Raw genomic sequence first — 26,662 nt, forward strand, 5'->3', positions numbered from 1 at the left:
ACATATTTTCGCGGTATTTAATTTTGTAAGCCAGGAGAAGGCATATGACTTTAATAGACTGTGGTCCGTAGTCAACGTAATTGCCGAGAAAGATGTAGTTCGCCTCAGGAGGAAAGCTGCCGAATTCAAAGAGTCGGAGCAAATCGTAGAATTGTCCATGGATGTCACCAACGACCTAATCGTCTTAGCCTAAGTAGCCATGTACTGGCAACATTACACCGTGGATATACCTTGATTGGGGCTTCCAGCTCCAATAGAATTGGCTGGGCCAAAAATATCTCTCTTGCCCGTGCGCAAAGATACCTGATTTCTGACTCGCGCAGTTGAACCATCATTCCACGCTCGGAGCCCCTGGCGGCAAGAAGGCGATCGATGACTGCGTCTGTCTCTTCATCAATCGATACACTTTGCTTTGGCGTTGAACCCCTCTCAGGTTGAGAATATGGGCTTGAAACATCCTCCGCCTCCGTGCTTTCGGATAAAGGCAGTAAAAATTTAGGATCGTGCGAGCCGCGCCAATCATCCGGCGCATGGGGGTCCAGAATGTAACGCCAGTCAATATCGTTAGATTCAAGTATTTGATTCTCCAATTGACGCTCGAAATTGGTCCTAGGGTCAAAGTCGCTACCACCTGATCTGCTGCCAATCTCTAGACTATGATCGCTGCCGTCAGAGCCACGGTCTGAGCCGCGATCGTCAGTGTTGGGAGATGAACTCTGATTATCATTGGACATGTCAATCACGTCATCTGCAGATATCAAACGCAGCGTTAGAAGCATAAGGAATTGAAGGTGCGCGGCTATGTGGGCGGCGACAACTTCGGCGTTAGCTGGCTTGCTTGACGGGGAGTCCACCCAGGACTGCTCATGGGCCTCCGCTCCATGTTGATCTTCACTGTGTGATGGCACTTTGCCATTGATGTGTCCCGGTCGAGGACTATGCCGTTCGTCTACGACAGAGAAACAACACAAGGGGCAGATATTCGGCGACCGAGGAAATTGGAATTGACTCTGTCCCACAACCGCACGAGCCTGAGACTCTGTCAGGGTACCCCGATGAATGGTGTCAAAATGATGGGTAAGTTCACTTGAGTGTGTAAAGATAGCTTCTTCATTGGCACACAAGGGGCAAGCCCACGACCAGGGTGCGTGGACTTCCTGATGCCACTTCCCGCCGTGGTTGCTCAGCATATGCTGGAACCATTCTGTGGATGTTGCAAATCTTGGTAATGACTCGGAACAAGTGTGAGAGATACAAACGTATGGTAAGTGATCCTCGTTGACATGCTCCCTTGGTTACACGATGTTAGAATCTCGTTAGCTTTTCAGAATCCAATAGGGCTCGCGGTACCATACCGCCATTGGGGTTTGGTTATTGGACCAGTCGGAAGGGGCCCAAAGCACCATTGGCACGTAAGACTTCCTTCCGCAGGTAAGGGGTAGTCAGCCTGGTGGGCCAGGATCGACTTCGTGCCACCGCGTGTTGAGGGATCAAATAATTTTCGCATTCTGGCCCTGACTTCGTGGCTGTCGATCGACGTGGGCTCGGTCAACGGTCCCTGACGTAGCGGCCGGAACGGATGGAGGTGAGGAGCCCCCGGGTTCAGCTCTCCGGTTGACAGCGGGGTTTGCGAATCGAGTTCCATTGGCCCTCCCGCTTCGGCTCCAGGGATTTCCTCGCTGATCGGAGCTAAAGGTGACGCTTGGCGCGCCAACCGAGGGGCTCCGAGATGTTGCTGGCGAGATCTTCGGCGAAGGAATAGGGCGTATATTTCCGTCATTGATCGTGCCAGTTGCTCTCGCAGGCTTTCACTGGCGTCGGGATATAGCGTCTTTAGAGACCCGTAGGCGAGTGTCTCGAAAGAGGTGAGATCAAATCTCTCGGCAAACCTTCGAGCCTTTGTCGTCTCACTCGTTATCGACGACCTCCGGATTACTAGTGCAAGTTGATTGAGACGATCAACTGCTCCAGAGATTGCATCCAGACTGTGCACACTCATGTAAAACCGATGGGATGGGCGTGCAGGCTCGGTGGAAGAGTCAACGTCCATTTGCACAAATGGGCTCTCGCGCTCAAATACTGGGATCTGTGTTAGAAACGGATGAGCAACCAGCAGGACGGCGAGGTACAGCAAGTGAGGTTCGTATGCAAGATATCCAACAGACGGAGCACATTATCCTGGATCTCCACATGATGCCGGAGTCTGCGATCCAGACACACATTCGGCTCCGCAAAAACACCCAGAAAGCTCGCCCAGGCAGCAAATCGCTGTTGAAGCTCCAGGAGAAGCTTCGCGCCGTCCGGCTCGTCATGGTCGTTTAGCGTGTTGACTTGTTTCGCATACAAACTTTCGCATTCCGTAGCGAGGCCGAAAATCGGCTCCGGGTCCTCGGCAGGTCCATCAGCACCTCCAATCGTGCCAGACATTGACCGTCGTGTCGAGGCGGAGATCGATGATGGATTGAGGTGTCGACAGCAGAAGATGAGGCTGTTTCTACCCCACCTGCCGAATTAGGTAATCCTGCAGGCTGCGGGCCTTCAGGCCGCTCGCATCTCCGTTCGCTCTCTCAACAACCAACCCCCCGAGACATGCTTCTCACGGACTCGCCCGGGTGGAACGGCGTCCAAGCCCTCAGATCGCACCTGTCTGGCAGGTTGGCAAGGTTTACCAGAACTATCGCGCCCAGTGCCCCCGTCAATGCGCGGAAATGGCGCAACGACGCCGCTTTTCTCGATACGGACCTGCGCTCCATTATCACCGCCACACCAGCAACAATCGAACACCCTGAGAATGACTACTCCGAGATCGAACAAACCGCACTGAATCTCTTGTCCTCGCTCAATGAAATTGTCAATAATGACCTCGTCAAGCCGTCCCAAGCTCCAGAATGCCACTCACAAAATGGAATGGCGCTTCTCGGTGATCAGTACCCAAGCTTGGATTCTCTCATCAAGTTCGTCGACTGCACTCCAGGCCAGTACAATTTAATTATCGGCCCACGAGCACTGTTCAAGCTTCCCGAGAATCAGACAGGGAAATCTGCAATCGACCGGGTCATCGCATGGAAGGAGCTTTTAGAACGCACCATACTCGGGGCGAAGGAGCTCAAAAATGTCAATCTCCCGATAGTCCAGCAACATGACACTCCGGAAAGTCCGTTGGCACAAGAGAAACCTGGTCAACAACAGAGAACCGCCAGCGCCGTGATTGACGCCATTTTCAAGGACTTTCAGCAGCGTGACTGTGGGATATCCCACGAAATCAAGTTGAGGATATCAGACGAATGGCAGTCTGATACACACCAAGCTGCGTTTGATATGTTCATATCTGTGTGCCACCAAATGGTTTGGCAGGAGGCCAAATGTGGTTCATTCAAGTACGCTACAACACCCTTCTCGTGAAGAATTTCGCCTTGACCATAATCAGAGTGAAAGTCGACCCCAGCGAAAAGAACAGTATATGTAATGCAATCCACCGGGCTCAGGCGAACGGCAAGGTACTCCACGTCGTCGTTGATCAACAGGGACTGTTTGATATAACGGATAAAATGCCAGCAGTCATGTCGTCAGTCAATAAGCTCTCTGTTGAATCACTCGCTCAACTCCTCGATCAAAAGGTCTTCACTCGAATCACTGCGAGGGACTACCTCGCGGGAACGGCGAAAGGGAAATTTAGCTCTCGAGAGAAAGCCCTCTTGGCCCTTTCCCTCGCAAGATGCTTGATGGACTTCTTCAACCAGGACCTCGAGCTAGGCTTGTACACCTGGAAGCCAGAGTCTCTATATTTTCTACGCCCTTCTGGTACACAGCCTAGTCACCGTGCTCTTTATATATCACTTAAGCCCAAAGAATCCGCAGCAGAGTCATCTGGTTCATTTTACGGAGTAGGCCCTGGCAACCCCGTTCTTCTATCATTCGCAAAACTTCTTCTCGAAATCGACAGCGGGGATACAATCCCAATTGAGATACAGCCGGAAAGCAAGGCGAACTTATCGAAGTGGGCGGAGATGTGTGACTTTGTGAATGTGGCAGAGAGAGAAGGGAGTGCCAACTACCTGAAAGCTGTAGAGGGTTGTCTCTACCTCCACATGGCTCTTCCCAAATTCCTCGACCAAGAAGGGTCTCCGGTGACTGATCAAATCTTGAGAAAGGCCATTTACGAACAAGTAGTGCGGAATCTGGAGCTGATGGCGAACCCCGAGACGTCGAAACGAAAACGGCGTGATTCGGTGTCCGATCTCCCACTTTCAAAGAAGCTATCACTAGCACCGCCGGTTGACCACCAACCATCAGTTGGACTTCCAGCTCAGAAACCTACCCGCCCTTCCACCCGCAATGAATTCGAGGTTGCAATAGTATGTGCCTTGTCGTTAGAGTACAATGCGGTCTCCACCTTAGTCGACGAGTTTTGGGACGAAGATGGGGAGTATTATGGTAGGGCAGACGGAGATACCAACATATACACGACAGGGCGTATCGGAAAGTCGAACGTGGTTCTAGTTCTTTTAGCAGGCATGGGCAAGGTCAGCGCTGCTGCTGCCGCTGCAAGCCTTCGGTCAAGCTACCCCGGGCTCAGGCTTGCTCTGGTCACTGGAATCTGTGGTGGTGTTCCCTATCTGGCGGATTCCGAGGAGCTTCTCCTTGGTGATGTGGTCATCAGCAAGCGCATTGTACAATATGACTTTGGCAAGCAATACCCCGACGGGTTCTCGACAACGACTGCGGTCGAAGACAGTCTCGGCAGAGCGTCCAAGCACATCCGCAATCTTCTTGCTGTATTCGAGACAGATACTGCACGCGATCGCCTCGAGCGCAAGGCGGCAATATATCTCCAGCAAATCCAAGACAGCACGAGAAGTAATCGTCGCACTGCGAGATACAAGTATCCAGGAGCGTCACAAGATAGGCTCTTCCAAGCACACTACCAGCACAAACATCATCGCTCCGCACAGTGTTCCTGCACGGGAACGAGAGACGGTTCTTCACGTGTCTGCAATGAATCCCGCACATTGTCATGTGATGAGCTTGGTTGTGATAGCAAATATCTAGTACGACGAGAACGGCTTGAGATTAAACGGCAACTAGAAGCGGCGGGGCGCAGCAAAGAAGCTCAAGCTCCGTCAATCTATATCGGAAGCATTGGTTCCGGAGATGCAGTCATAAAGTCCGGCGAGGATCGCGATAGGATTGCCAAGATTCACGGCATCGCCGCATTCGAGATGGAAGGAGCGGGAGTATGGGAAGAAATTCCCTGTATTGTGATCAAAGCCGTATGCGACTATGCAGACAGTCATAAAAACAAGAGTTGGCAGCATTTTGCGGCGGCAGCGGCGGCATCGACCGCGAAGGCGCTATTAGAGCGATACATCCAGACGGGGAAGCAGTGGCATGGCCGGTTTGAACGATAACCCGCCCGGATATTGCTTTTGGCGTATTGGTACATGCGACTGTGGGAATTTGCCACTCCACTAAAAAGGATCAACCCTTCCGAGTGAAGAGCTATTCTGGTTGACAGCGACCGAACCACGGCTGCTTCCGGTGCCTGGTCAAGCGGGCAGATATCCCTAGCAGTGTTATTGACATAGGCTTCGAGCTGATGTGGCTGGCATAAAAGGCAGTCTCCTCAATAGACCGGGAGCATACTGAGACTGACCACGCCAGGTTAGCTCTGGAATCACTCTGGACGTTCAGATAGCTCCCTGCGGGATTGACGATACAGTTAGCAACAGTCGCACACCTGCCGCCCAGAGTCATATCCGCCTCGGCAAGGCTTTCGCAGTTCACAGGCTGTGTCAACTTGACCCAGAGACTGGCAACTAGCTCCTATCAAAGCTGGTGATGCGGTCGAATCATCCTGGTGATTACTAGGGTGTTATCACACTCGTGGCGCACTTCGGGACCATCTCCGTCATGGTTAAGCAGGCATCCGAGTCAAACTTCAGTGTGGCCGTCGATTAGTTTCACCTTTCCGGTGAGGCTACTACGTGCAGTTATGAGGCCAATCCGATCGAGAATATGGAACAGGGACCCTCGCCTTCCGGCAGCGTCAAGGATGGTTTGAGAGAGCGCTAACCCTGACGATTGTTTAAACATACCATAGAATGTGTATATAGGATCCTACCAGAGTGTATCATATAGGGTTGGCAATCTAATACACATAGCGAAATGCCACATCCTCCTCCCTCTCCCCATTTATTAGCTTCGCCTCGATCGAACTCCTCGCCGAGTCACCCATCCGATCAGCCTTTGCGTTCCTCACCCCATACAATACCCGAAGTGCGGTCGAAACAACAATCGCGGCAGCGTTCACAGCGACAATCGTGATTTTTGCGGGGATATACCTGCATCAAGAATTATTAGACCACCATGCTCCGTGCCGTTCAAACCCCGGGGACGGGTGTAGAGAAAAGCTCCAGTGACATACCCCGGCGCATCCCTCGCCTGGAACGTCTGCGGCCCGATAATATTCGCGATACTGAATCCCACCGAGACCAACGCGCAGCCCGCGACTTTCATCGTATAGTCCTTGAAATTGGCCCCGGTCCATGCGAAGACGAGAGCGAGCGGGGCAACTGTCTATTCGATAGTCAATAGTCAATACCCGAAACCGTCGAAAGGAGAATGCCAAAAAAAAAAAAAGGTGGACGCACCGTATTAACCATATAAATCCCCACAAGACAACCCGCCTGATTCTCCTCCGGCAAAAACGACATCAGACAAGCCCCCACCAGCGTCGGGACAAGCAAGATATCGATGGCCAGCCAGCGGGGATACCCGCGCGCAATCGCGTACGTCGAGAGCATCGTCGAGAGGATACTCACGACGCCCGAGGGCATATTCAGGAGCGCCGACTCCTTGGGCGTGTATCCGAAGTTCCGAATGAGGGTTGCCGAGAACGTCGTTATTAACCCGGACGGCATGACCGTTAGGATTGTGAGCAGGGTCAGAAGCCAGGTTTGGGCGTCGCTTAGGGACGCGAGGAGCGAGGATCTCTGGAAGGTTTTGGGGCCGAGGGACGCGGAGTCGCACTTTAGGCGGTGCGCGAGGCGAGCTTTCTCCTCTGGGGAGAGGAATGAAGATGTCTCTGGGGATACGGGGAGGCAGAGCAGGGCCAGCACGGCAACGAGGAGATTCACGGCCCCGACAGCGACGAACATGATTCGCCAGCCGGCAAAGGAGAGGGACTCCGGGGCGTGCTGAGCAGCGAAGGAGATCAGGCCGCCGAATATCTGGCCTGCCCCGAGGCCGCAGTACCAGAAGCCGAAGCGGGGGGTGGACTCGGCGCGGGTGTACCACATGCTTGTGTAGATTGTGAGGGCGGGGGCTGCCCACGCAGTGGGCTGTTAGTATGCCACGTCGTGTGTATGGAGATATAGGGGTGGACAGATACCAATAACTGCCTCGGTCATGCCGAGGAGGATCCGTAGGGCTAAGATGCCAGCGTAGTTCTGCGTCGCAGCAGTGCAGCAGAGAGTTGTGCCCCAGACGAGGATGTTGCAGCCGAGGACTTTCGTGACGGGGTAGTTTTGCAAGAGGTAGCCTGTCAATTAGCTTTCAATGCAATGTACACCGTCTGGGGCAGAGAGAGACTCACCCTGTGGAAGCTCGGCCAGGCCATAGGCAATGAAGAAGGCAGTCGCGAGCCAGGAGAAGTCGTTCCCGGACATCCCCAGGTCGTCTTGGATGCCCATGACATTTGCATACTGCAACTCACTTAGTGTCTCTCTCATTTATCCTGAGCAGGCAGACCTACGTTCAAGGTCACCTTATCCAGAAATTGCAGGAAGTACGTCAAGAACGCGATTGGCAGGATGCGCCAGTCGATCCGGCGCAGGAGCGCAGTGTCAGATAGACGTGTGTCCGCGATATAGTCTTCAAGAGCCACAGAAGGGCGTTGAGAAGTTGCTTTGGCTTTTTCACTATCCATTGTTTGCTTTTTTTTTTTCTTGAAACATGGTAAGTGAAAGTGGGGTGAAATAAGGCTGCAGAGAGACAGAAGATCAACCCCTGCTGTGCGCTCACGTGTTGAGATAAACCCCTGCAGCTGCATACTCCTCTTCAGGCTAAAGGATGAGCGCAGTGCTTCACCACAACCCCGTTCCCAATCAGTCTCGGCCATATTCAATATCTCCGAGTCTTCTCCGCGGAAGCACCCCTCGCCTCAGCCGCAGCTGCAGCCACCAACCTCCTTCTCTCCACCCACAATCCAACCCCCAACATCGTCAGCACAACCGCACAAACACGAATCTGCGGCGCACCGTCTCCGAACTCAGGGTCCATGGCCGCCGACCCGGGATACAAGAACGCGCTCAGCTGCGTGATCCAATAGAGACTGCTGATCCAGGTCGCGGTGTGCAGGTCGTGGATCTTCAGCTCGGCACTCGGAGAGTGGCGGTACAGATAGAACAGTGCCGTCAGCCCGAGGACGAGACCCATCGACATTGTCTGGCCGCCGTGGAATTTTGCATGGGGGGGCCAGCGCGGGTTGTAGATGTGGGTTTCGTTGAATTCGATGATGTAGCACATTACTGAGGTTACGAGGGCGACGAGGGTTATCAGAATTGATCCTGGACGGGCCATTTTCTTGAGGTCAAGGACTGACAGATAAAACAGGAGATGATGAAGAAGTGAGTGAAGTGCGATGGCCTGGCTTGACGTCGAGTATAAATATTCCCCCCGTTCTCGGCTCCGGGACTCTATCAGGAAACATAAGGCCGAAGAATCGGAGATGCTCGGAAAATTACCTCTGGGGAGGGATCTATGGCATGCTCTTTCACACATCACTGGCTTCTCTGTATTCATTGACATCCCTGGCAGCTTTATACCCGCCGTGCCCTCCAAAACTGCGCGTCATACGCGTTCCGACTCAGCCCCCTCGCATTCTGGCCATACGGCACATATAAACTCCTCACCTTCCCATCCAAGCCGCCCACCCCCGGAGTCGGATTTCCACAACCCCGGTCCGCCTCATCAACCTCAAACTCGAATCCTACCGCTTCACTCAGCAGCACAATCTCATCGAGCGAAAGCTGCAGCCAGGGACCCGTCCCGTAGAGCAACGGCCCTAGATTCATCCACATCCCACCGGGCTTCAGCAGACGGTGGATAGTCTCCAGGTAGGACATGATGTTTCGCGCGGTATCGATGAAAAAGAGCGTCACGATTACGTCGTATGTCCCGGAATCTGAGTCTTCCCCCGAGAAGACGGTCGTGAAGTCGCCTTCGACCATGACGACTCTTGAAGTTGAGGGGATCCAGTCGGGGAAGGTGACGGCGCGCAGCATGTCTGCTGTTGTTGCGTGGTGCGACCACCAGTCGATGTACGGGTGGTAGGCGAGGCTATTTGGTGCTGGGCCTTGCGTTGCGTAGCGGTGGACGAGATTCATGTACGCGGACCATTCGTTGAGAGTCACTTCAAAGGCTGCCTTTGGTCAGCAACACCTCGATAGAAAGGAAGGGTCGGGTGGTGCTACCTCCTAACGCATCAATCTCATATCCCAACCGTCCCGCTCCAGCGCCTGGGACCAACACCCGGAGTGGCCGCTCCTCCGACCGGTCCATGCGCGCTAGATAACCCAGGATACAAGGGAACGCATCCCTCCGTTCAATGAACCCTTCTTCAGACCAGTCACGCACAAAGTGTTTCATCGCTTGTACCACACTCGTGCGATCCGCCACCTTCTTCTCCTTCTCGGCTTCAGCTACGAACTCATCTAGTTCAGCCTGCGAGATATTATAGTAATCCAGACCGTACCGCACAATTTCACTCGCGATCTTGTCATTCTCTTCGAATAGATGCTCAACCGTATTCAGTTTCCGCGTATACCCGACGATCCTCTCGACCACCTTCATCGTCCCATACAGTATCAGTCATGTACCACACGCCACTCAAAGTACCCAGGGACGTACCGTCTTCTGCGCCTTTGGTACATGCTTATACAAATTCCTCCACCGCTTCACCTCCGCCAGGTTGCGCTCCTTGTATCGCGAGAACCCGTGTAGGGCCGTGAGGAGGCGATGTCGCGGGTGGTTCACGTTCCATGAGGCCGATCGCGCGAGACGGTCCTGCAGACGAGAGTATTCTTCCGCTTGTCGCGTGCTGCGATCTTCGAGGCTGGTAATGTTCGCGACGATTACCTTTGTTATGTCCTTTGCCGTTTAGTCTGCGTGGACGCGCATTAGCTGGGTGGTGGGACGGGGACGGACGGACCTGCCATTCCTCGGGCTCGGGTTCAGCGATGGTCGCCGATGCGATATTCATGAGGGAAGCCCATAGCCAGAGGAATTGGAGTAGAAGCCGCATGTTGAGGCAGACATACTGAGAAATGATTGAGAATTTCCCCGCAAGATGATCGCAAGGCTGTTCGCGCAGGGTCCTCACTGCAAGGTCCCCACAGTCTCGAAGTATCGAGCGGTGGCGATTTGGAATTAGGGCTTCATCCGAGGCATTGTAGAGATGGAGGGAGCTCCGAATTTCTCTGTCCAGCACCTTAATTTAACGAACAAGTTAACTTCCATCCCATTACAATCCTTCAGATAAGCAAATCAAAGACCCCTGCAATTTCTGCAACTAGTGGACCTGGAGCTCAGCTCTCCACTCGGCCCTTCCCCGTCAGCATTGCCATTCTGCCCCTCAGCATCCCATCCCCTCCTCCCTCGTTCAAGAACAGATCACAATCGGAAAATAAAGGGAAGTGAAAAGAAAGAAGAAGAAGAAAATGGCGAAACCAAATCCCAATGACCCCGTCCTCATCGTCGGCGCCGGGATAACCGGCCTAATCCTCGCCCACGCACTCAAACAGGTCCCCCTCCCTCTCTCCCTCGATTGCCAAAACGCACAACAAACTAACCTTCAAGTCCTATCTAGAAAAACATCCCCTTCATCATCTACGAGCGCGACCCCACCCCCTCCTCCCGCCATCAGGGCTGGGCATTAACCCTCCACTGGGCACTGCAGTACCTCCCTTCCCTCCTCTCCAGGGAGACCCTCGCACAAATCGAAACAGAGACCCAAGTCGACCCCGAAATCGCAAAGAACGACAGCGGCAATTTCCTCTTCCTGAATCTCGCAACGGGAGACGTGAAGTGGCGCATTCCGCCGAATAAACGCTGGCGCGTGAATCGCGAGCGGTTTCGCGGTGTCCTGATCAGGGAGTTGGGGAGGGATGCAGGTGCTGGCGGTACAGATACAGATAGCCATACCCATACCCATATCCAGTGGGGACGGAAGGTAGAGGGCGTTACCTTCGACGAGAGTGGCAGGCCGCGTCTTCTATTTCTCAACGGAGAGGAGGAGAAGGAGGAGGAGAGTATCCCCGGACGCCTGGTGATAGGCGCAGAAGGCTCGCACTCGGCGATCCGGCAATTCCTCCGCCCCGATAACTACGTGAACAGCCAGCTCCCCATCCGGTTCACGGGCGTCGCGGTCGACCTCTCGGCCGACGAGGTCGCGCCGTTACGCGCCATGGACCCCCTTCTCTTCCAGGGGTGTCATCCGGAGACGGGGATATTTCTTTGGTTCTCGATGCTTGATACACCGGAGCGCGAGCACGAGCACTTGCACGAGCGACCGAGTAAAGAAAGTAAAAGTAAAGCAAGACCGTATAGAGCCCAACTCGGGCTCTCCTGGTCCGTCCGATCACCCAGCGACGAAGTCCCCCCGACAGACGCAGAACGACTATCGAATATGAAGCGCCGCGCCGCTGGATTCGCGCCCTTCCTTTATGAGACGATCCAGCGGATTCCCGAGGGGACGCCGGTCGTCGAGGTCAAGTTGGCGGACTGGGAGTGCGAGCCCTGGGATAATAGAGAGGGGACGGTGACGCTCGCGGGAGATGCGGCCCACGCGATGACGATGTGTATGTATGCCCTAACCCTCCCCTTTGACTCCCTTTCGCTCCCTTCCATCTCTACTGCCATGCGTTGAGAGCTAAGCTAACAATACACGTGGATGTGAATGGGGAATAGATCGCGGCGAAGCAGGGAACCATGGTATCCTGGACATATTTCATCTCGTCCCGGCTATTGAGAAGATATACGCTGGCGCGGATGCGAAGGGTGCGATTGACGCGTATGAGAGTGAGATGCGTGAGCGGACGCAGCGCGCTGTGCGACTCAGTCGGCAGGCTTGTTTTGATGCGCATGATTGGGAGTCTTTGAATGAGGACTCGGCGATTTTAGCGAGGAGGAAGCTTTAATTTTGATTTGTCCGAAACGGTAGATCGAGCAGAGGGTGAGGGAAGAAAATAGATGGAAAATAAAAAATTGATGTACAGTGACAGGAGGAGAGAAGAAAGAGCCGCCATTTACCAAGGGCGGGTACAGACGGCGTACGAGGCACAGGATACAGATGATTCCACACCAAACACACAATGCCCGCGCACGATAGAAAGGACAGTCGCCGACGCGGTCCGAAGGCCAGGCATGGAAGAGGATCTGTCAGCTCCGACATTCGACTCTCGGCATCAACTCGCATACACTAGACCATAGACTGCTAGGAACATGGATTCATCAGGATAAATCATAGAGCGGACCAGTACCAGACAAAAATAACCGCACCAGACTAGCGCCGGGGACAGAATTGCGTGGTAGACATAGACATGGAACAATAAAAGATCAGATAATCATAGCGCTTCCCGCTCTTCACTGCTCGGCATCCGTTGAACCTGGGCACGGCCCCGCCGTGCTTCAATGGCGGCTTCGAAGCCGCGGATGGTGTCGAGGGGCCGCTCGAGGCGTGGACGGGTTGGGTTCGAGCGGTCCGGGTCGGCTAATAAGGTCAGTTCCCCGATGGTAAATCGAAGGGGTGAAAACGCACCGATAACCTTCCCCTGTCGATCCAGGTGCTGGATAGCGCTGAGGGATAACGCAGGTCCGTCTTCCACCACTGCGGCGCGAGGGTTGTTAAAGTTCGGTCCAAGCTCCATGTTCCACAGCTGTTTCAGATGGGTCGTCGTACCTAGCTCGTCAGACTTCCCAGAGAGCGTGGTCTTCTTGTCGCTCTGGCTCGACCCGGAAGACGCAAGAGAGGACGGCATGTTGTCGGTGCTGGCTCGCGCTCACGGATTGTCTGGCTGGGTGGCGTGGCATGGCATGGCGGCGCGGTACGGACTGCGGGCACAGATATAAGTCTCGTGAACGTCCAGCGCCTTCTGATCGCGACATGGGACGTGCAATCTGTCCGTCTGCATTGGGATGCTGGAGCGTAACGCGCCGGAACTGGAACCAGCATCGGCTGAATCTTCGCCAAGCTTCGACTAATGCAGCGAGACGAAGGCTTCGCACATATTGCGCGGCCAATAAGAGAGTATCCGCCGATTTGGCAACCACGCAGGAAAGACGGACCAAGTTAGGCTCGGCATACGTTTCTTCTGCTGATGGACCAAGGCGATGGCTGCTGTTGCAGCGACAGGCGTTGTGGAATGCCCGGATCGGGAAGCCTGATGCACGCGGAGTTGGAATGCTAACCACAACCAGAAAACCTGCAGATGAAAACAGTTGAAAGATCTGCGACAATGGCCAGGAAAGAAGGATGACGTGGAAAAAAAAATTCATGCCCCGTTCATGAGGGAATAAACCTGGTCAAATGGGCGCAACTGAGTAATGTGGTCGGCTCTCCAGCAGCCGGCCGACCGCCGATTTGCACATTCTTCAGATTCAATCGATTGCCCCGGAAGCTGTGCAGCGGCGATAAGACAGAATGGTTGTAACTGAGCCACCCGGTCGCTACCACAAGAGCGTTGTAAACATATTTTCCAATCACACCCAAGCTGAGCCCGATCAGACATCTCCTAAACGGTGTCGATGGGCGCTGGTGATGACTCCTCAGTTCCCATGATACAAGATGTGCATAGAGGGCATGTCGCGGAAAACTCCGTTGATATGTCGATAGCGATGAGCAGTTCCGGACAATGTCAAGTGTTGGAAATGGCTAAAGTCCCCATCGACATCGAAATCTGATCCAGCCAGTCCATCGGCCGGTCAGCCGCCGAGAAAGGCCCCTCGATCGTGGCGGCCGGCTGAGGAATTCGATCATCCCCCCAGGAGATTTCAGAAACGCGACCTTCCCCAGAGCGTTTCTTGTCCGCCTCCAGCAACACCAGCAACTGGTCGAGCAAGGCAAGACCAGCGCCGAGGCCCTGGAGACAGCGTCCAGCAATGGTGCGAACGTGTTCAAGCGAATAGCTACCCGACTTGTCTATATCCTTGATCTCTTTGAGTTGTGTCTTCAGGCCCGCGGCAGATGCTAGCTGGCGCTGAAGATTGCGCAGGATGCCGCGGCTATGCTGGATACGGCAGGTCAGGTCCTCTCGCGATACTCCGCCTGCTGAGCGCCCCTTTACGAGAGTGGTAGTTTGTGCCAGGAAACCAGGGCCAAGGCTGATCTCGTTGAAGATTTCCTCGACGACTTTGGTAATCCAATTTCCCTTCCCGTTGCGGTCGTCGAGTATGGTCGCTTCTTGGTTGACGGCTCGCCATTCGGGTTGCCCAAGGAAGGACGCCTCCTCTCTGACAAATGCGTCGGCAAGCATAAACGAACGGATGGTGACGAAGATGGTGCGCGAGAAGCCACTACTATACGCACGCGGTCCTCGTTCCTGAAGAAGCTGGCCAATTCCGCGCGAATGGACCAGCCACGACTGGGGGGTGACGGGGTCCAGCATCTCGAAGACAGCCAGCATGACCGCGGTCGCCAATGTGATGTCGGAGGTTCTTGTGTTGGGGTTGGCAACCAGACCTGCGAGGCAGCGCAGGCCACCCCCATACATGTATCGGGATTTCCCCACGATCTCCGGGTCCTTGTTCTTCACGCCGAGATACCAGGTGTTGAGGCATCGGAGAGCCCGTTCAACGGATTCCGTCCGGGCCCCCTGGTGATATCGGATAAAGTCCACCCAGTTAGGCTCCAGGCGTGGCGCGAAGGTGGAAAAAGTGACGGGGAAGGTTGCACGGACAACATACTCAAAGACCTCCTTTGTCTGGCTGTCGAGTGCTCTCCCCGCAAGACTCGGGACCAGGCTGTCATCGAAACTCGGTCGGCGAATGAGGGCGAGGGCGAGGGCATCGGTGGACCGAGAGCGGCCCGGCCGAGGATTACGCTTTTCATCTTGCTGTCTGTCGAACTCCCTCGCATCTGTGAAGTCCCCGTGGCCAGTCGTCTGGTTGTAGAACTTGAGGGCTCTGCGGTAACCAGGGCACCGAACCCCGCGGGCCTGGCAACGATGACATTCGGGGCGGGTACGGTCACACTAAGCCTTGTATTAGGGCTGACACAGACATACAAGGAGATTCGGTCTCTCTCCATCTCCACACAACTGCACAACTGCAGCAGGGGCTGCTCACTTTCACTCGACGCTGGAGGCACTCTCGGCAGCTGGGATTGCGTGGGACGCCAACCATTATTTGGAGCCACAAAAACCCGTTCAAGCAACCTGAGTGGGCTTGGGCAGGAGGAGGGGGAATCTTGGGCAGGGTCCGTCACTCACTCACAACCGAGAATCGCGAGACCCGCTGTCATGCCCAAGCGGCTGACCTGCTGGAAAGAGACGAGATCAGGGGGACCAGCCGAGCGCCAAGCGGTGGTCCCGCCGTGACTCCAACTCATCCCAGTGGTGATGTAAGAATTAATTCAGCCGACACAATAATAATAATTCCTCCTATAGAAAGTTAATTAATTCAGAAGTACCATAATTCTGCAGATTCCCTTCCGTTGAACTCCTCCTTGATCAGGCTAAGTGCCAGACGGTGCGGCCACATGGGTGCCAGCATTCCTCTCTCACCCCCAGAAGAGACTTGGCTTCGCTCTTCCTGTAGAGCGGCAGGGGTCTCAATTGTCGAATCATCTTCTTGTAAAATTTTCGGAAAACACTCCCGCGAGACGATTCTTTTCCGAGACAGAAGTTGAGCCACCGAAATTGTCCTGATGCATGAGTCTCTGGAACAGCCTGTGAAAGCGCGGTGAGGTGGCCGCTGCCGCACGGGCGTTGATGCAAGTGTTGCTGTGCTTTCAACGCCACTCAACAACCGGGTCTGCGAACAGGAGGGCCGAGAAGATACTCCAGCAGCCCTGGGGCCGAACTCGCGCGGTTCAAAGAATACCTTTACGGACGCCACGGTACTTTTGGTTGGCGCATGAGGCTCGATTTATGCAAGCTGTCGCTTTGGATCAGTGCAGCGCCAGGAATGTGACCAGTCAGGTCGTCGACCTGGAGTTGCACTGGACGATGGCAATTGCAGTTGCAACCTTGAAGTCCTGACAGATGCCTCTCACAGTCAGTCGTCCTCCATCCAACCTGAATTGCTGAGAGGTCGGCGTCTGTGAGAGATTAGTCATCGCAAAAGTACACCAGAATTGGCAACCCTGTGAAGATTGCAGGTGGAAGATTGGACCCAGATCCCATCCGACAGCCACCCGGCTGTCAGCTGTCTTTGCGGGGACGATGTGGATCATCCGAATCATCCGAATCATCCCTTCTCTTTGAGTCTGATTTCTCTCATTGCAATGACTGCCCTTCATCGAGAGCCGCCAAGCGGCCCGGCCACCTCTCACTGGCTGTCGAGCACAGACTTATGTGCGTTTCCTCGGTTTCTTTGAGGAACCACCTGCAGTGCTCAAGGACATTTGGGGATCGACGGTACGGCAAAGGCCTTGTGCATCCGCGGAGGACCACCCTGAGAGGCACTAGAGGACGACTAGCCCTGCTAGTGGCTCGTCATCTCCTTCCTCAGTTCGCTCGCTCGCAGACACGGCAGAATCTGCTGCCAACCAGAGTCGTTTGCTGGAGCTCTTCCTCAACGGCCATCTGCATGGGGGCATACCCTCTCTTGATAAAATGTCCACTCTTGACGCTTGCTGGCTGCAAGAATCTCTCTTTTTCCGCTGCACTTCTTCCTTCAGTCTCATTGACTCTCACTTTTACGATATCTTTACTCGTTTTTTTAGTGAATCCGACGGCATTGAGACCCATTCTTTGTATTCATTGTTCCCTCATTCTTGGTTATCACTCTTGCCAAGATGGCAGACGCTGACCAGCAACACATCGAACCCGAACAGCAACAATCGTACATTGAGCCCGACGTTCGTCGCCGACGTCTCGCCTGCTCTCAGTCTACGAACTAACCCGATCACAGGACTTCGATGACAAGGATTCCAGCTACCAGAGCTCGTTTGTCCCCCGCACCTTGCCGCCGCGCTTCGTTTGCTAATCGTCCCAGGCTGGGCGACGCCAGCTACACAACTAGCATCACCTCAAGTGCGATGAACTACAGGTAAGTTCTTAAAAAAAAAAAAAAAAACCCTCGTCTTCTTTCGGCGCTGACTCTTCAGATACGAGGTATTTCTCGGAACACCATCAATCGGACGCAACTAAAACCCCACAGAACGGTCGTAGATACCACTCGTTCCACGAGGGAGAATACATCTTGGTATGTCGCACATCGGATCGAACGCGAGATGTTCTGACCAACCGACCAGCCCAACGACGAGCAAGAACAAGACCGACTAGATCTAGTTAGTGACGATTGGGTCCGGAAATGGGGACGAAACTGACAACAGCAGAGCCACCACATATATCGCATGCTGTTGAAGGGTGAATTACATCGGGCGCCACTCAAGGACCCCGCGCGGGTGTTAGATATCGGCACAGGAACAGGCATCTGGGCGATTGACTTTGCAGAGTGAGACCACGGCTCTTCATGCGGAGGATGTCTACTCACAAATTCGCAACAGCGAACACCCCGAATCTGAAGTTATCGGTAGGTCGAGACTTGGCGGAAAGATGACTCCCTACTGACCTCCGCAGGAAACGATCTCAGCCCCATCCAACCCTCATGGTACCCCAGCCCGCTACCATGTCAAGGCTCCTCATACTAACCATCCAGGATCCCGCCAAACTGCCGCTTCGAAGTCGACGACTTCGAGCTCACATGGCCCTACAGCAAACCCTTCGACTTCATCCACGGCCGCGAACTTGAAGGAGCCATTCGCGATCACGCCCACGTCTTCTCGGAGGCCTTCAAGAATCTCAAACCCGGCGGATGGTTTGAGATCTCTTCGATCGACGTGAACACATACTCCGACGACGGCACACACCTGAAGGCAAAATGCCTCCTGGAGGGAATAGAAAACATGCACCTCGCTTCGAAGAAATTCGGCAAGGACATGGATACAACGAAGACGTGGAAGGCACATCTGGAGAAGGCTGGATTCATTAATGTCCGTGAAGAGGTTTACAAGGTGCGTGCGCACATCACTACCACTTACCCCTTCCCTTGCGCAACGAACAGCGACAGCGCTCTCTGACACTTTGGCTCGTAACAGCTCCCCCAAAGCCCCTGGCCCAAAGACCCCAAGCTCAAAGAGCTCGGCCGCTACCACCAAGTCAACATGTTCGAGGCGATCCCCCCATACTGCTATGCGCTCTTTACTCGGGTGCTGGGCTGGGAACGCGCGGAGATCGAGGTGCTAGTTGCTGGGATAAAACAAGAGCTGCGGGACTTGTCGATCCATCTTTATTCGCGGATGCGCATGTTTTATGGGCAGAAGCCGGAGTAAGAGAGCGAGCGTAATGATTTTAATGATTATATATGTTACTTCATGAGCGTCGAGCATGAATATTAATAGCTCGAGATACCCGGCGGGACTGCCAGACAGTTTCTGCTATCATGCGAATCCGGCCGAGTATAGTGCCATAGGAGAAAGGTATTCTTTATCGAAGGCAAGGTGGCCGAGCGGTCTAAGGCGCGCGGTTAAGGCTAATCCTAATTCGGATCCCTTCTCTGATTTCATCAGTTTCCGCGTCATTAATTTGGCGTGGGTTCGAATCCCACCCTTGTCATCTTTTTGCCCGTCGTCTGTTGACCTCTCCAGCTGCATCCTCGTGCTTTTTTGGGCTCCCCACAACAACATCACTGGTAACAAAGTACCTATAAAGTAATTGTAAATCATACTGCTTGGTTTATTGCGGCGATATAATGGAGTTGTGCGTTTCACCTTTTGCCCTTCGCGGATATATATTTTTCATCCATATGCTGTCCACTCATTGCTTCGAGATGCGGAGTCGAGCAAATCCCGCGTAGCATGACGAAAGCCAGTTTTTCCCCAAGGGTTAAGATATCGATAGATGGGGGTGCATGCAACAAAGTGGCTAATAGCATATCGAAAAGGACATAAATCGTGGTATCAGGGATGCTGTTCGTCGAGATTCGACGCAGGGTTGGAATATCTCCGTATATACACAGTACCTAGGTACTTTGCTCCTGATCTCATATTGATATTGAATCAATATGACGCCCTCACGAAGCCCCAATTACCCTCCTTAATTCCTCATCAAGGACGTACTCCTCCTCCCGCGGAACCTCCCCCCACGCCCCCTCCAAATCCCCCTTCTCAATCAACCCCTGAATCCTCACCATCGACCCCGTCACATCGCGAATCGACACAATCCACTCGCTGATATACCTCTGCACCGCATCCGGCCCAAGCCCCACCTGCAAACTGCGATACCCCAGCGGGGCGAAAAAGATATCCCGCTCAGGATCCCACTGGATCCGAACAGGGGAGCCCTTCATCTGCTCCCTCCACTCTTCGACCTCCCTTGCACTTGCACCTCGCGCCGTATGCGAAAGACACGAATGCCGCAGCGCCCACTCGAATCCCGCCCGCGTAATCTCCACGGCGAGCACGCGCTCCTGGCCCTTCTTGGTCGCGTACCCGCACCGGTACGCCATCCAGAGGAAGCTGGGCTTGATCCAGGTCATGCGCTCCCGTTTGAAGCCGGGGACGTTGGAGAAGGATTGTGTGGCGACGGCGGCGGTGGCGATGGAGGGTGAGTATGCCTGGTAGACGGTTATTGTGGTTGCGGTTGAGAGGGCGCGGATTTGGCGGTAGGGAGGGGGGTCGCTGTCCCTGTCTTTTGGATTGGGATTTTTGGCTTTGGTTGGGGTGGTTTGGGTGTGAGGGGGTTTGGTGGATTTTGGGCCTTTGTGTTTTGGGGATGGCATGGTTGTGGTTGTGTGTATCTTATTGTCGGAGGGTGGAAGATGGAGATGGTGTTGTTTGTTTTGGGGGGCATTGAATTGACTCAGGAAATGGGGAATGGAGTCACTTCAAGTAAGAGATGTCCTGTGGTTGTTCCCCAGAGAGCTCCGTCACTGATCAACAGATTGGTTGATCGTGGTGGCTGAGTATCATGACTCATGGTATGGATACGAACCGCAGTCAAGATCGGGGACCAAAACGAGTAAGACTCCACGAAGAACTCAAATTCCCATGAATGGCAAACAATATGATTGAATCTGCCTTGATGTTAAAGAATCGTTGTTGACAACGAGAGATACAAGAGGTAAGAATGAAGGCAGTACTTCTCAGACAACTAAGCTACATAATCATTCTCAATCATACTGAAACTGATCAATTCCAGATATCCTTACAGCTTGGGCATGCCGGCCTGCGATGATTCCCCCTCTCGTTTCTGATGAGCCCCTCAATGCACTGGCTGTGGAACACAGTTGAGCACCGTGCGCAGCTGGCAATCGATGGGTCGTAGTTCACCCCCATGGATTTCAGTGACCAGAATACAGGTCCCCGAGTCCTGTGCGGCGTGACACGACTGTACGTACTGTGTTCACCGTCTTCCAATGAGAAGGGCTCCTCGAGAGGAGAAAAGTGCGTCTCGCTGAGAGGGCGCGAACAGAATCGGCAGTGGCCGCTGGGGAGACGCACGATGTACCTCATCCCGCTCTTAGACCAGACCGGTAATTTGAGAAAGTAAAGCTCTTCGCGGTCGAAATGCTCATCTGTTGGTTTCGGGATTGTGGCTTCTCGGGATAGGGAAGGCGATGCTGTCCGTCCCTGCGGCTCGGAACTCTCCCCAAGAGCCGTATTGTGTGGTGGCGGGGGAATGAAGTCGGGGAAACTGCTGTCGGAACCAAAAGGCCGCAGGAGGGCTCCAGGCATCATGTCGGCAGCTGGATCGGGTCGGCCAACTCTGTGCCACTCGGACAATTCTTCGGGGGAACTGGTCGGCAAGCCCGGACTGCCAGATGGTGCCGACGCATCTTGACTCATGACGAATGAATCCGACACCTGCCTTTCATCCTTTGCACGGGGTGAGGCCGGATTCAATAAATCACTCGGTCGTACAGGGCAGGATGCTGTTGATTCTGGCCTGGAGGTTACTGTTGTTGGTTTAGTCTTTTGGATTTCTGGCGGAGGGAATGGTCTGGATTTGGAGTGTCGTTGTGTCTCCTGTTCCTCTGGGTGGCTCCTTGCCGGACGCATCTTCGAAGATGGCCTCCCCCAAGAATGGTCTGCTTGAGATTGCCCCGACCATTCGATAGATAGTGCTGCCTGATAATGCTGTGGAGCAGCGTCGGCTAGCCTGGCCGCTCGTGCAGTTTCAGACGACGGAGCTGTCTGCCACGAGGCAGATGTGCCAGCTGTCTCGCTTTGGGCTGGCGACTTGAACAGTTTGGTTATAGACTTTTGCTCTTCGCTTGCGTTGTCTCTAGGCGGATCGCTCTGGAGACTCATCGGTGGAGGCGCCTTGGATTGTGGGAGGGTTAGTTCATTGGGTGGCGCGGCTGAGGGAGAGCTGGATGAATCTGTGTATATGGCCGACTCCCTCCCAGATATGAGATCCAAATAAGATTTGCTACTCGATATCGCGTGCGGCTCTTCTCGCTCAGGCTTGGGATCCAGTTTAATGGAGTGAACGAGTTCCAGCAGATCTGTCCGGGCCGGGTAATCATGTTTGATTGCCTGTTCAAGTCGTTGAAGTCTTTCGTCGTTCGTGGAATCGGGTTCAGGGGTTCGTCTCTTTGGCGTTGGAGATCTATTTGGGTTGTCACGCGCCATAGAGCTGCCGTCTGTACAACTCCTCCATCGATCACGGCCGTAGAAGGCTTTTTTCGCAAGTGGTATAGCGGGCCGGAAAAGCGGTGGATTGTTGACCATCCCAGACTCAGTCTGCGTAGAGAGAGGATAGGGATCGAGTTGCACTGGACGGGATACAGGTGTGCTTGCGGGGGACCTATTAAATGATACGGGATGCTCGGGGCGTTCCAAATCTATGGAGATAGTGTCCGAGTCGCGACAAGTACCTTGAGGGTTTTCATCGGGCGGGCGATAAGAACGAGCATCAAAGTGGAAAACAGACATTGCGGTCAGTAGCCAGAAGTCAGAACGGCGTAATTGGTAAACCAAATTTGGCGACCAGTCGTGGCAGGTATGAGTCCGGGCGGGGCAAATCGTGATATTAATTTGCGGCCGAAAATAGAGGACGATCAGGAGATTTTAGCGAACTTAAAAATGTCCGATATGAGAACGAGTGTGAGATGAGTTAACTGCGGTAATGGGTGTGATGTTTGCGGGGCCAGAGGTGAACTCGAAGGTTGACGTGAGCTCTTCCCCAGAGGCACTGCTCGTGAGGCAGGAGCGTTTAGCAGGGTTGTGCCATGTTGACGGAGGAAGGAACGCGGCGACGGTTGGCTGGACGTAAAATACTGAGGCGCAAGGATATCTTATGCAGCAAGGGATTCTCAGAGAGCGTTTTTCCAAGTTTGTCAAATATGAAGCCTTTCCAGGTTTGGATGTTGGGAGAGAAGCGACCCAATTAATAACACGATCTAACCGCAATGAGTTAGCGTGAACACCCTGGCTGACTTCGCCGTGGCCTCAGCTCTGATGTTTCTCCTCCTGAGACTCTCCATCAATCGCCATGAAAATAAGGTTATTGAAACTACCTTCCATCGCTGTATCTTTGGTTGCTTTCATTCTGATGGTAATTTGCATTGGTGAGCTTTCTGCTGACGGAGACGCCGATCCGGACTAACATTGTCTAGCATGGATGTATCCAGGGAGGCCAAAGATCATGGATGAGACCCAGGCCGAGGAGTGCGTGGACTGTGTCCATTACGCACGTCGAGTCGAAGGGATGATCCAGAAAATGGAAAAGTTCCGAGGGAATCCGCAGTTCTTTACCTATGCCTTGGACAAGTCCTGCCGCGGCCATTTATTCTCTACGGGCCACTGCCGAAATTACCGCGGGGAGTTTCGCAAGGATGTCGAGCGCTGGATGTTTGATATCCAGGAACCATACGAAGCCTGCGTTTCCATCAAAGGCTGTCTATGACGATTCGTCTTTTGCGACCGTGGATCTATCTCACTTCGCCTTTTTGGATGCTTTTTGAATGACTTGCGACGTTTTGGCTGCTGATGAGGAGCGAATACTTAATGAATGAGTGGTTGAAGCAAGATGTTTCATTGAATTCATCCGTTTGCTGGAAAAAGAGGCCTTGCATTGTGCATAAATACCCCTCAGCATGTTTTCCCTTCTCTTATTTTCCTTACCTCAACCTCCACTATTTCTCCTGTATCTATTTCTTCGATACACCTTCTATGCTCGTGGTATATACCTTAAACCATGCGACTGTGGCGCTTCTCACTCTGGTTTAGAATCACATTACGACATTTGAATCGATCGAGATGATGAACACTTCTACCGCCGGTCTTATTTGCTGAAATTCCTGCTCATGTTGTCACCATGAAGCCTTCTCTGCCGGACCCGGGTTGATGCTAAGTTGATAGTTCGACTCGTCCATCTGGATATTCAACAGTTGGATTTGAAGCCGCCGGCTACCTATATATCAGAAGAAGGGCCTACACATGTCATGCAGCTCTCGTTTTGATGTTCCTTCATCGTGATCCGTGTATTCCTCCGCACGTTGTGGTCGCAATATCCGGGCTCAAGACGCGGTTTAAAACTTTTTCTGCGCAAATGGGAAGATATATGAGCGCGACTGGCTGGCGGTGCGCGCAGAATTGCGGGAAATTGGAGGAATATATCCACGTGCCTTATTGCGTTTTGTTCCTTTGGCTTCTCTGCTTCTCTGCGCAGTGAACTCAACGGGCTACTTGACAGGCAGGTTAAGTGAAATATCGATTCTTCTGGGGATTATGGTTGGCCCCAATTGGACCTGCGGACTTAGTAGAGTCTCAAACCCGTGGTGTTCGGAGGAAAGAACTAGAAGGTGTGTTGCATGCTGCTGGCATTCACAGTATGTTTACTCTTGCACTGCTTAGCCTGCTTTGTCTCGCTATCCTGCCTTATCTTGGTTGCAGCTCCAACTAATGAGACTAAGGGCTTAGGACCATACGTCTCACTGTGCGCGTTGAATGGTGGATATCACCCCCACCTTGGAGTCATCCGCTCCTCTGGAAGTCCACAACTGCATGTCTGGAGGCACCTCGACTGATAATTTGAAAATAGTGAATGAAGAAGACTCATCAAGCCCTCTCAGCATTCACAATGGCTTGACAGGGGTGATTCGGTGAAAGGAATCAGGTTTGAGTCAAGTCCGGACGCCATAAGTATCCTTGATGTATGGATGCGCTTCTTTACTCTCCCACTGCCTACCTTCTGCTTTCTTCCACGGTACATACTCACATTGCAATTACATGATGCCCAAACTTGGCAACATCAACAACACGCCCGAGCCCGCGCATATCGTGGACAGTGGTCCCCCTCGACATATGGCAGCAGATTCTCCGAATCCACTTCGAGGACGACTCTCGCGTCGATCCCGAGTTCAACAGCCGCAGACCCACGAATCTATGCCTCGTCAGCCGTCGCTGGTCCGGGATCTTCACGCCCTTCGTCTACTCGCACTTCCACTTCGATGGACACCCAGCCCAGATCAGGCCCCTCTAAGGGTTTCTGCGAACCCTCCATCACAGCCCGGAGCTAGACGCGATGGTGCACTTCCTGACGATGACGACGATTCGGCAGTTTGAGTCGTTCGCCCCGCTGTCTCAAATCGAGTTTCTGCAGATCCTTCGACAGTTCGGGGACGAGAATTGGCCGTGGGTTCATGATGCCATTAAGCAGGCTGGGCTCGCTGATCTCTCGGACCGCGCGCGCAAGAGCCTGAAAAAGACCTGGATCAATAACCGCGAGTATGTGCCCGACCTGGATAAGCGCATGGCACGGGCTTACGAAGATTATCTTCTTCCAGTGACAGCCCTAGTTCTCTCCCTGTGTCCGAATAGAGTCCAGCTGCACATGCATGCACATGCACGTCACACCGGATAACCTCTTCCTGGACGCCGTCCTGCGCCATGCAACGCAGCAATACGCTCGCTTCCCTGGCCGGTCCAACAACCCCCCACCGCGCCTAGCCCTCCAGCACCTCGAGCGACTCGGCGTCGCACCAGCCTTCCACAGCGACAAGGACCGCATTCCCCTCTACCAAGAAGTCCTCATCGGCCCGCAGCATCCATACTACCGACTCCCGCAACTGCGCGACCTCGTCGCCCTAGAGACGCAAGCGCGCTTCGACACTGACGCCGAGGGTCTAAGACGCGAACTCACCATCCCCAGCACCATCGAGAAGCTCAGCATGGCATGGTCCGACGCGACGGACTTCGCATTCGACAAGCTCTGCGCCGTCACGCGGAATCTCAAACAACTCAGTCTCCAGATTCCCGCGGCCGCCTCGCTCATCGGGCCGGGACTACACAGTAGGATCTTCTCCGTGCGCGCCCAGTTCAACGACCAACTCGAGCACGTAGATTTGTACCAGGGCGAGTTCAGCGCGGGGAAGGAGGTCCCGGACTTCGACAATAACATCATGCTTTGCCCGCCCCTCCCGGAATTCAAGCGGCTGCTCCATCTCTCGATAATACTCTACTTTCTCGTCGGGCACGCATGCGACCATCCATCCCCCTTCAAACTGCGCAGCCACTTACCCCCCAACCTCGAGAGTCTTGGCCTCTACACGGACAACGCCACGAACGCAATGCGCTTCATCGCCGACCTCGACGCCGAACTCCAGAACCTTATCATCCGCAGCGCGGAACGCCACACGCTCTGCTCGGTATACCTGGACGGCAGACAAATCGAGCGAGAGGCCGCAGACGAGTACGGCGTGAAACTCCGCGACAGCGAGCTGTATTATTTCTTCTATGGCGGGGCGTACACGCGTGTGGGGGATATTCTGGCGCTGTGGTTTCGGAGGCTGCATGATGGGCTTAAGAGGAGGGCCAGGGTGGTTATTCCGCGGGGGATGGTGGTGCATGACGTTCAGGGGGAGATGGTGCCGCAGCAGGAGGTGAGTTTTCTCGTTATCATTCGAGATATAGTGTTGGATACTAATGGGGGTAGTTTGCTCAACGTGCGCTCAAGCGTGCTCGATTGATGTCTTGATATAGGGCTACTTTGTCTGAACGATAATTTCGGTGTCTCAGATACTGGTATGACGTGCATTCTGGATTGGTGGTGCATTGTTCCTGCTTTCCTTGTCTCGTGTCTCTGTCTCCTTCCGACTGCCTCAAGTTATGCGTTTACCAATTACAGGGACCACTTAGAAGATAGGCCTGCAAAAGACTACTATTCTTGTCGTCTACTCGACGAGACTGGTTCTCTTTACGCGAATTTAGGGCAGGAGTTGTCATTTGATCATTGTATTGGGTCCATTCTTGGATATTGATTGCTCGTTAGGGGAAAGTTGGTAGTCGCGATCGCACACTGGTACAGTCTGACCCCTATAAGGATCCCCGATGTCTTGATGAATTCGACTCAGCTGGCAAAGCTGTCTCTTTCGGATATCCCCTGGACATCCTGAGTGAGAGCCGGGTGCTAACTGAACCGATAGAAGTGAGCAG

General features: G+C 53.7%; 13 protein-coding genes and 1 non-coding gene across 14 annotated transcripts; 6 read left to right on the forward strand and 8 right to left on the reverse strand.

Moving 5' to 3' along the window:
- Window positions 1-154: 154 nt before the first annotated feature.
- BJX67DRAFT_347421 (uncharacterized protein) lies at window positions 155-2,447 on the reverse strand. Its single transcript, XM_071028533.1, has 2 exons — window positions 1,356-2,447; window positions 155-1,290 (listed from the first exon to the last, which is right to left on the reverse strand). Exons 1-2 carry the CDS (start codon window positions 2,048-2,050, stop codon window positions 165-167), a joined length of 1,821 nt encoding a protein of 606 aa, XP_070888450.1. The 5' UTR covers window positions 2,051-2,447; the 3' UTR covers window positions 155-164.
- A 142-nt stretch (window positions 2,448-2,589) lies between these two features.
- On the forward strand, window positions 2,590-5,408 carry BJX67DRAFT_379026 (uncharacterized protein; the record flags this gene model as incomplete). The annotated part of the gene is made up of 2 exons (XM_071032471.1): window positions 2,590-3,377; window positions 3,428-5,408. 2 exons carry the CDS (start codon window positions 2,590-2,592, stop codon window positions 5,406-5,408), a joined length of 2,769 nt encoding a protein of 922 aa, XP_070888451.1.
- Window positions 5,409-6,148: 740 nt separating this feature from the next.
- On the reverse strand, window positions 6,149-7,927 carry BJX67DRAFT_379027 (major facilitator superfamily domain-containing protein; the record flags this gene model as incomplete). The annotated part of the gene is made up of 6 exons (XM_071032472.1): window positions 6,149-6,341; window positions 6,425-6,576; window positions 6,651-7,324; window positions 7,391-7,540; window positions 7,595-7,703; window positions 7,754-7,927. 6 exons carry the CDS (start codon window positions 7,925-7,927, stop codon window positions 6,149-6,151), a joined length of 1,452 nt encoding a protein of 483 aa, XP_070888452.1.
- Window positions 7,928-8,121: 194 nt separating this feature from the next.
- On the reverse strand, window positions 8,122-8,580 carry BJX67DRAFT_379028 (uncharacterized protein; the record flags this gene model as incomplete). The annotated part of the gene is made up of 1 exon (XM_071032473.1): window positions 8,122-8,580. One exon carries the CDS (start codon window positions 8,578-8,580, stop codon window positions 8,122-8,124), a length of 459 nt encoding a protein of 152 aa, XP_070888453.1.
- On the reverse strand, window positions 8,503-10,485 carry BJX67DRAFT_347427 (N2227-like protein-domain-containing protein). The gene is made up of 4 exons (XM_071028534.1): window positions 10,211-10,485; window positions 9,910-10,149; window positions 9,474-9,846; window positions 8,503-9,421 (listed from the first exon to the last, which is right to left on the reverse strand). The coding sequence occupies exons 1-4, from the start codon at window positions 10,301-10,303 to the stop codon at window positions 8,820-8,822; spliced, it is 1,308 nt and encodes a 435-aa protein (XP_070888454.1). The 5' UTR covers window positions 10,304-10,485; the 3' UTR covers window positions 8,503-8,819.
- Window positions 10,486-10,533: 48 nt separating this feature from the next.
- BJX67DRAFT_332092 (FAD-dependent oxidoreductase) lies at window positions 10,534-12,410 on the forward strand. The gene is made up of 3 exons (XM_071027517.1): window positions 10,534-10,802; window positions 10,868-11,858; window positions 11,968-12,410. Exons 1-3 carry the CDS (start codon window positions 10,719-10,721, stop codon window positions 12,195-12,197), a joined length of 1,305 nt encoding a protein of 434 aa, XP_070888455.1. The 5' UTR covers window positions 10,534-10,718; the 3' UTR covers window positions 12,198-12,410.
- A 213-nt stretch (window positions 12,411-12,623) lies between these two features.
- Window positions 12,624-13,037, reverse strand: BJX67DRAFT_379031 (DUF2406 domain-containing protein; the record flags this gene model as incomplete). Its single annotated transcript, XM_071032474.1, has 2 exons — window positions 12,624-12,769; window positions 12,818-13,037. The coding sequence occupies 2 exons, from the start codon at window positions 13,035-13,037 to the stop codon at window positions 12,624-12,626; spliced, it is 366 nt and encodes a 121-aa protein (XP_070888456.1).
- Window positions 13,038-13,913: 876 nt separating this feature from the next.
- On the reverse strand, window positions 13,914-15,399 carry BJX67DRAFT_370725 (Zn(II)2Cys6 transcription factor domain-containing protein; the record flags this gene model as incomplete). The annotated part of the gene is made up of 2 exons (XM_071030956.1): window positions 13,914-15,248; window positions 15,343-15,399. The coding sequence occupies 2 exons, from the start codon at window positions 15,397-15,399 to the stop codon at window positions 13,914-13,916; spliced, it is 1,392 nt and encodes a 463-aa protein (XP_070888457.1).
- A 1,366-nt stretch (window positions 15,400-16,765) lies between these two features.
- Window positions 16,766-18,584, forward strand: BJX67DRAFT_332118 (class I SAM-dependent methyltransferase). Its single transcript, XM_071027518.1, has 11 exons — window positions 16,766-17,077; window positions 17,131-17,165; window positions 17,215-17,268; window positions 17,327-17,333; window positions 17,380-17,424; window positions 17,474-17,509; window positions 17,558-17,676; window positions 17,729-17,754; window positions 17,802-17,832; window positions 17,881-18,235; window positions 18,320-18,584. Exons 1-11 carry the CDS (start codon window positions 17,015-17,017, stop codon window positions 18,551-18,553), a joined length of 1,005 nt encoding a protein of 334 aa, XP_070888458.1. The 5' UTR covers window positions 16,766-17,014; the 3' UTR covers window positions 18,554-18,584.
- A 131-nt stretch (window positions 18,585-18,715) lies between these two features.
- Window positions 18,716-18,836, forward strand: BJX67DRAFT_t40. The gene has a single exon. It is a non-coding gene; the product is annotated as a tRNA-Leu (tRNA).
- Window positions 18,837-19,185: 349 nt separating this feature from the next.
- Window positions 19,186-20,205, reverse strand: BJX67DRAFT_332191 (uncharacterized protein). The gene has a single exon (XM_071027519.1). It carries the CDS (start codon window positions 19,999-20,001, stop codon window positions 19,294-19,296), a length of 708 nt encoding a protein of 235 aa, XP_070888459.1. The 5' UTR covers window positions 20,002-20,205; the 3' UTR covers window positions 19,186-19,293.
- Window positions 20,206-20,410: 205 nt separating this feature from the next.
- On the reverse strand, window positions 20,411-22,159 carry BJX67DRAFT_379035 (uncharacterized protein; the record flags this gene model as incomplete). Its single annotated transcript, XM_071032475.1, has 1 exon — window positions 20,411-22,159. One exon carries the CDS (start codon window positions 22,157-22,159, stop codon window positions 20,411-20,413), a length of 1,749 nt encoding a protein of 582 aa, XP_070888460.1.
- Window positions 22,160-24,182: 2,023 nt separating this feature from the next.
- Window positions 24,183-24,900, forward strand: BJX67DRAFT_332255 (uncharacterized protein). Its single transcript, XM_071027521.1, has one exon. It carries the CDS (start codon window positions 24,380-24,382, stop codon window positions 24,791-24,793), a length of 414 nt encoding a protein of 137 aa, XP_070888461.1. The 5' UTR covers window positions 24,183-24,379; the 3' UTR covers window positions 24,794-24,900.
- BJX67DRAFT_332208 (uncharacterized protein) lies at window positions 24,901-26,522 on the forward strand. Its single transcript, XM_071027520.1, has 3 exons — window positions 24,901-24,955; window positions 25,015-26,109; window positions 26,163-26,522. The coding sequence occupies exons 2-3, from the start codon at window positions 25,066-25,068 to the stop codon at window positions 26,202-26,204; spliced, it is 1,086 nt and encodes a 361-aa protein (XP_070888462.1). The 5' UTR covers window positions 24,901-24,955; window positions 25,015-25,065; the 3' UTR covers window positions 26,205-26,522.
- Window positions 26,523-26,662: the final 140 nt, after the last annotated feature.

This window comes from Aspergillus lucknowensis, assembly GCF_044049455.1.
Source record: "Aspergillus lucknowensis strain CBS 449.75 chromosome Unknown BJX67scaffold_9, whole genome shotgun sequence".
NCBI lineage: Eukaryota > Fungi > Ascomycota > Eurotiomycetes > Eurotiales > Aspergillaceae > Aspergillus > Aspergillus lucknowensis.

What these genes read in the sequence shown, in the direction of transcription:
- BJX67DRAFT_332092 (XM_071027517.1), top strand. Translation starts at nt 10,719, where the DNA reads ATGGCGAAACCAAATCCCAATGACCCCGTCCTCATCGTCGGCGCCGGG. An exon ending in TCGCCCACGCACTCAAACAG is followed by an intron (nt 10,803 to 10,867) that starts GTCCCCCTCCCT and finishes AGTCCTATCTAG; the next exon opens with AAAAACATCCCCTTCATCAT. An exon ending in GGCCCACGCGATGACGATGT is followed by an intron (nt 11,859 to 11,967) that starts GTATGTATGCCC and finishes AATGGGGAATAG; the next exon opens with ATCGCGGCGAAGCAGGGAAC.
- BJX67DRAFT_332255 (XM_071027521.1), top strand. Translation starts at nt 24,380, where the DNA reads ATGTATGGATGCGCTTCTTTACTCTCCCACTGCCTACCTTCTGCTTTC.
- BJX67DRAFT_347427 (XM_071028534.1), bottom strand. Translation starts at nt 10,303, where the DNA reads ATGCGGCTTCTACTCCAATTCCTCTGGCTATGGGCTTCCCTCATGAAT. An exon ending in CCGAGCCCGAGGAATGGCAG is followed by an intron (nt 10,150 to 10,210) that starts GTCCGTCCGTCC and finishes TAAACGGCAAAG; the next exon opens with GACATAACAAAGGTAATCGT. An exon ending in TGAGATTGATGCGTTAGGAG is followed by an intron (nt 9,422 to 9,473) that starts GTAGCACCACCC and finishes GACCAAAGGCAG; the next exon opens with CCTTTGAAGTGACTCTCAAC.
- BJX67DRAFT_332208 (XM_071027520.1), top strand. Translation starts at nt 25,066, where the DNA reads ATGCACATGCACGTCACACCGGATAACCTCTTCCTGGACGCCGTCCTG. An exon ending in AGATGGTGCCGCAGCAGGAG is followed by an intron (nt 26,110 to 26,162) that starts GTGAGTTTTCTC and finishes TAATGGGGGTAG; the next exon opens with TTTGCTCAACGTGCGCTCAA.
- BJX67DRAFT_347421 (XM_071028533.1), bottom strand. Translation starts at nt 2,050, where the DNA reads ATGGACGTTGACTCTTCCACCGAGCCTGCACGCCCATCCCATCGGTTT. An exon ending in ATAACCAAACCCCAATGGCG is followed by an intron (nt 1,291 to 1,355) that starts GTATGGTACCGC and finishes CGTGTAACCAAG; the next exon opens with GGAGCATGTCAACGAGGATC.
- BJX67DRAFT_332191 (XM_071027519.1), bottom strand. Translation starts at nt 20,001, where the DNA reads ATGCCATCCCCAAAACACAAAGGCCCAAAATCCACCAAACCCCCTCAC.
- BJX67DRAFT_332118 (XM_071027518.1), top strand. Translation starts at nt 17,015, where the DNA reads ATGGCAGACGCTGACCAGCAACACATCGAACCCGAACAGCAACAATCG. An exon ending in AATCGTACATTGAGCCCGAC is followed by an intron (nt 17,078 to 17,130) that starts GTTCGTCGCCGA and finishes ACCCGATCACAG; the next exon opens with GACTTCGATGACAAGGATTC. An exon ending in TCCGTGAAGAGGTTTACAAG is followed by an intron (nt 18,236 to 18,319) that starts GTGCGTGCGCAC and finishes GGCTCGTAACAG; the next exon opens with CTCCCCCAAAGCCCCTGGCC.